A 5,000-nucleotide genomic window follows, 5' to 3' on the forward strand; every position below is an offset into this window, starting at 1 on the left:
CAAGGTGTGGGTTTTTGCGAGGGGTGTGTGTGTGTGTGTAGTTGTTTGTGTGTGTGTTTTTGCGAGGGTAGTGTGTGTATTTTTTTTTTGCAAAGGAAGTGTGTGTGTATTTGTTTGTGTGTGTGTTTTTTTTGCGAGGGAAGAGTGTGTGTGTGTTTGCGAAGGAAGTGTGTGTATTTTTTTGCGAGGGAAGTGTGTGTGTGTGCATTTGTTTGTGTATTTGTATTTGTTTGTGTGTTTTTTTTTTGCGAGGGAAGTGTGTGTGTGTTTGCGAGGGAAGTGTATGTGTGTATATGTTTGTGTGTGTGTTTTTACGAGGGAAGTGTGTGTGTATGGTTGTGTTTGCTAGGAAAGTGTATGCGTGTGTATTTGTGTGTGTGTGTGTGAGTGTGCACTTACGTCCATATTTGTATGTGCTTATGTTTATGTTCGTATTTGTGAATGTCCGTTTAAGCGAACCTATGCATGTGTATGTGCGTGTTTGTGTTTGTACATATATTTTTGTGTATGTACGTATGTGTGTAGATTCGTGTGCGCGTGTGTATATGTTTCTGTCTCTCTGCGTATGTTTTTGTGCATGTGTATGTGTGTGTGTGTATTCGCCTGTGTGTGTGTGTGTGTGTGTGTGTGTGTGTGTGTGTGTGTGTGTGTGTGTGTGTGTGTGTGTGTGTGTGTGTGTGTGTGTGTGTGTGTGTGTGTGTGTGTGTGTATCCGCATGTGTGTGTATGCGTGTGTGTGTATCCGCATGTGTGTGTGTGTACATGTTAAACAAGAACGCGAGCACAGAGACGTGGAAGCAATTGCAAATTAAACAGTTCAAGTTTCTTTTCCGTTTCTTGCCTTGCTCATTAAAACACGGACGCTGAAATTCAGACGCGCTAATTTTGTTTAACCCACTGCGTTTGAAAAGGGTTGAAAAAATGCTATTGTATTGTATGGGTTATAGCCAGAGTATTTTTTTTTTTCATGCTTTTTTTATTTCGTTTAGTTTGTTAAAGATCGACACATGTTTCTGTTTGTTTGTTTTGTGGATTTTGTTATTGTTTATATGTTATTTTATTATTTTTTTATATGTTCTGTTGCGTGTGCAATACGGAAAATGTTTGATAAAAGTAATTAAAAATGACTAATTAAAAATAGATAAAGGAATGAAAATTCAATAAAATATTGAACAAAGGTTTTATTACGCATGAATGTTCACACTCACAATGAACAAAAAGAAAAAAAAGGGGGGGTGGGGGCTTAATGAACAAGAGCAAGAACAAATAACTGCACGGAAAAGAACATTCTGTTCAAGTTTAACAAAGCGAAAACAACTTGATTGCAATTACGAAAAAAAAAGTTTCTTATCTGGGAGATTGATTTGCAGTCGTATGCTCTGAAAACTGTGTTTGTTTTTTCTTGTGTGTGTGTGTGTGTGTGTGTGTGTGTGTGTGTGTGTGTGTGTGTGTGTGTGTGTGTGTGTGTGTGTGTGTGTGTGTGTGTGTGTGTGTGTGTGTGTGTGTGTGTGTGTGTGTGTGTGTGTGTGTGTGTGTGTGTGTGCGTATGTGTGTTATCTCTCTCTCTCTCTCTCTCTCTCTCTCTCTCCTCTCTCTCTCTCTCTCTCTCTCTCTCTCTCTCTCTCTCTCTCTCTCTCTCTCTCTCCCCTTCCACCTCTCTCCCCTCCCCTCTCTCTGCTTCCCCCCTTCTCTCTCTTTGTCTTCCTGTCTCTATGTCTGTCTTCATCTCCTTTCCTCTCTCCCTCCTTCTTCCTCTCCCTCCCTCCCTCTCCCCGAAAGCGTGTCGAGATGAGGTTTACAAGAAATGTTGCTGATTCGTCGCCTGATCATCGAAAAACCCAAACCTCTCTATCTCTCTCTCAGACACTCTTTTTCCCTTACACCTCACTTTTATTCGCGTCTGAACAGTTAGTGTGGAACTGGCGGTTGAAGAAAACGCTTACAAAAAAGGTGTGCTGGTCGTTTTGGTGATCTGAAAAGGAGTCTGTCTCTCTTTCTCTCTGTCTGTCTGTCTCTTTCTGTCTCTCTCTCTCTCTCTCTTTCTCTCTGTCTGTCTGTCTGTCTCTCTCTCTCTCTCTCATGTTTCTCTCTCTCTCTCTCTCTCTCTCTCTCTCTCTCTCTCTCTCTCCCTCTCTCTCAATCATCTGACAGTGATAGAATCGAAACCGTTTCCTATATTTCCTATAATGCGAAGATATTCATTCCTATTCAACATCTTTTCTGTATCATATACAAGGCTAAGACGAAGGAAGAAGACCCAGCGTAAAGAAAAGAAAAAGGAGAATGGAAAAGATAGCGTAAAGAAGAAAAAAAAGGAAATGGGAGAGATAGAGAAGGAGACGAAGAAGAAAATGGCAAGGAATCCGTCAGCGAATTGTAGTTTGTTTTTCATTTGAACTTCCGGTCTTTAATTCGTCGATTGCACGTCGATAAACACGGTAAGGATATTATATGTAAAGTGCATGGAGACACTACTTAGATGAGACCAAAATACAGGGAGTATGTAAAGTATCAGAGGGTTTATAAGTAATCGACGTACGGAAAGGTTGGGTATATGACATTGGCGTGTGAGGGTGGGACTGATAACACTTGGGGTGTGAATGTAGAGGGAGTGTGGCGATTGATATAGGTAGATAAAAATGATATTAAGAGAGCGGGTGGCTTTATACTCTCTATCCCCCCCTTTCATTGTCTCTCTTTTTCTTTCTCCCTCTCTCTCTCTCTCTCTCTCTCCCTCTCTCTCTCTCTCTCTCTCTCTCTCTCTCTCTCTCTCTCTCTCCCTCCCATCCTCTCCCTCCCTCCCTCTCCTTCCCTCCCACCCATCCCTCCCTCTCCCTCCACTCCAAAAAAAAACTCACCTTGGGCATGGTGACCAGCAGATGACCTGTGACCTGCGACCTCTGCGCTGTGGACTGACCTGGCCTGACCTCCTCCAGAAGCACCAGTTGAAGCACTTTTCCCCTAATGAGCACCCTGACGTACCACGGTTCTACGTCACACTGTACCTGGCTGGCGTCGAGGTACCTGCGTGGTGGGGAGAGAGAGGGGGAAGTGAGAGAGTGAGAGAGAGAGAGGGAGAGAGAGGGGGAGGTGAGAGAGTGAGAGAGAGAGAGGGAGAGAGAGGGGAAAGTGAGAGAGCGAGAGAGAGAGAGAGAGAGAGAGAGGAGAGAGAGAGAGAGAGAGAGAGAGAGGAGAGAGAGAGAGAGAGAGAGAGAGAGAGAGAGAGAGAGAGAGAGAGAGAGAAAGAGTGATAATGCGAGGAGAGGATGGAAAGAAAGGTGGAGAAGGAGGAGGAGGAGAAAGGGGAGAGTGAAGAGAGAGGGGAAGGGTATGAGAGGAGAGAAGGAGAGGAGAGGAGAGAAGGAGAGGAGAGGAGAGGAGGAGGGCGAATTGGCGAGAAGATGGAGAGGAAAAAAAGGAGGAGGAGGAAGGGCGGGGGGTTGGAGGAGGAGAGTGAAGAGAGAGGGGAGAGGGTGAGAATGGAATAAGAGGAAAGGAGGGAGAAGAGAGAAGGAAGAAGAGGAGAGAAGGAAGAAGAGGAGAGAAGGAAGAAGAGGAAGAAGAAGAAGAAGAAGAAGAAGAAGAAGAAGAGGAGGAGGAGGAGGAGGGAGGGCGAATGGGTGAGAGGAGGATGGAGAGAGAAGAAGAAGAAGAAAGAGGAGGAGAGGGAACGGCAGAATGGATGAAAAGAGAATGGAGAGGAGAGAAGGGGGAGAAGAAAACAGAAGAAGAAGAAGAAGAACCGAAAGGTAAAAGTGGAGAGTTCAAATAGGAAGAGGAAAAGGGGAGATAAGAAAGAAAAGAAATAATATACAAGAAAAGGAGATGAGATGAGATAGGAGAGAAGGAAGGAGGTAAGAGGAGGGAGGTAATGAAGAGGAGAAAAAAAATGAAGTGAGAGAGGAGTAAAGAAAGAAAAGAAAGAAAGAAAATGGACACAGAAAAAAAAGGAAAGGAAGAGAAGGAGAGAAACAGAGAGAAAGAAAAAAATAAGAAAGAAAGACAGCGAAAACAGAAGAGGAATAGGAGAGAAAATAATAAAAATCAATAATAAAAACAAACCCAAAGAAGAAAAACGAATTAAAGAAGAATAGCAGAGAGAAAGAGGAAAAATAATAAAAGAGGAGAGGCAGAGAGACAGGAAGAAGGAAATACAGAACATAAAACGAAGGAAATGAAAAGGGATGATAAATGGTGCGAGTGAAACAGAGGGGAAGCGTTAAAGGAGAGATGAAAGAATCGGAATGAAATGAGAAATTATATGGAAAAGAGGAATAGGCATAGAACAGGAGAGGACCATATGAAAAGTATTCATCGACCCTTTATCAAATATATATGAAGTTATTAAAACAGAAACAGATTTCATTTTACTGTTACAATACTACTAGATTATTCACGCCAGAGACAGAGAAAGAGAAAGAGAGAGAGAAAGAGAGAGAGAGAGAGAGAGAGAGAGAGAGAGAGAGAGAGAGAGAGAGAGAGAGAGAGAGAGAGAGAGAGAGAGAAAGAGAGAGAGAGAAAGATTGAGAAAACAAAACACAAAAAACAGAGAAAGGCTGCGAGAGACATCGCCCAAAAGGATCTAATGTGATCACCCGCGAAAAGAGAAGCAGAAACCCCGTTATTCTCCTCCCGCCAAATCCTTTCTCTCGCGCGACAAAACAATATCGCGGATCAACTCCGAAGTGGGATCCGACCCGATTCTGTAGAACTGAAACCCCTTTCGAAGAGGGCGATTCTTTCGTCTATTGTTATCCTCTCGTTCGGTTTCATCTTTGTTATTATCTTCATCATCCCTTTCCTTATCGACATGATTTTTTTGTTCATTATCTTTATCTTCATTTTCCTTTTTTTTTTTTTACTTTGTATTTTCAATTATTTTTATCATCCTTTCCTTCATCCGTCTCTCCTTCGTTCTTCTCTTTCTCCTTATCTCCTTCCTCTTCCTATTTCTTACCCTTTCCCTATTTCTTATCTTTTTCTCTCCCCCTTTTCTCTTCC

General features: G+C 42.6%; 1 protein-coding gene across 1 annotated transcript in view; it reads right to left on the reverse strand.

Moving 5' to 3' along the window:
* The window catches only part of LOC119589542 (protein tilB homolog), a 23,741-nt gene that overhangs the window by 4,944 nt on the left and 13,797 nt on the right, over positions 1-5,000 (reverse strand). Inside the window, exon 9 of the mRNA XM_037938142.1 lies at positions 2,858-3,023. Coding sequence (XP_037794070.1) covers positions 2,858-3,023 — 166 coding nt within the window. The remainder of the gene's footprint in view (positions 1-2,857; positions 3,024-5,000) is intronic.

This window comes from Penaeus monodon, chromosome 26 (genome assembly GCF_015228065.2).
Source record: "Penaeus monodon isolate SGIC_2016 chromosome 26, NSTDA_Pmon_1, whole genome shotgun sequence".
NCBI lineage: Eukaryota > Metazoa > Arthropoda > Malacostraca > Decapoda > Penaeidae > Penaeus > Penaeus monodon.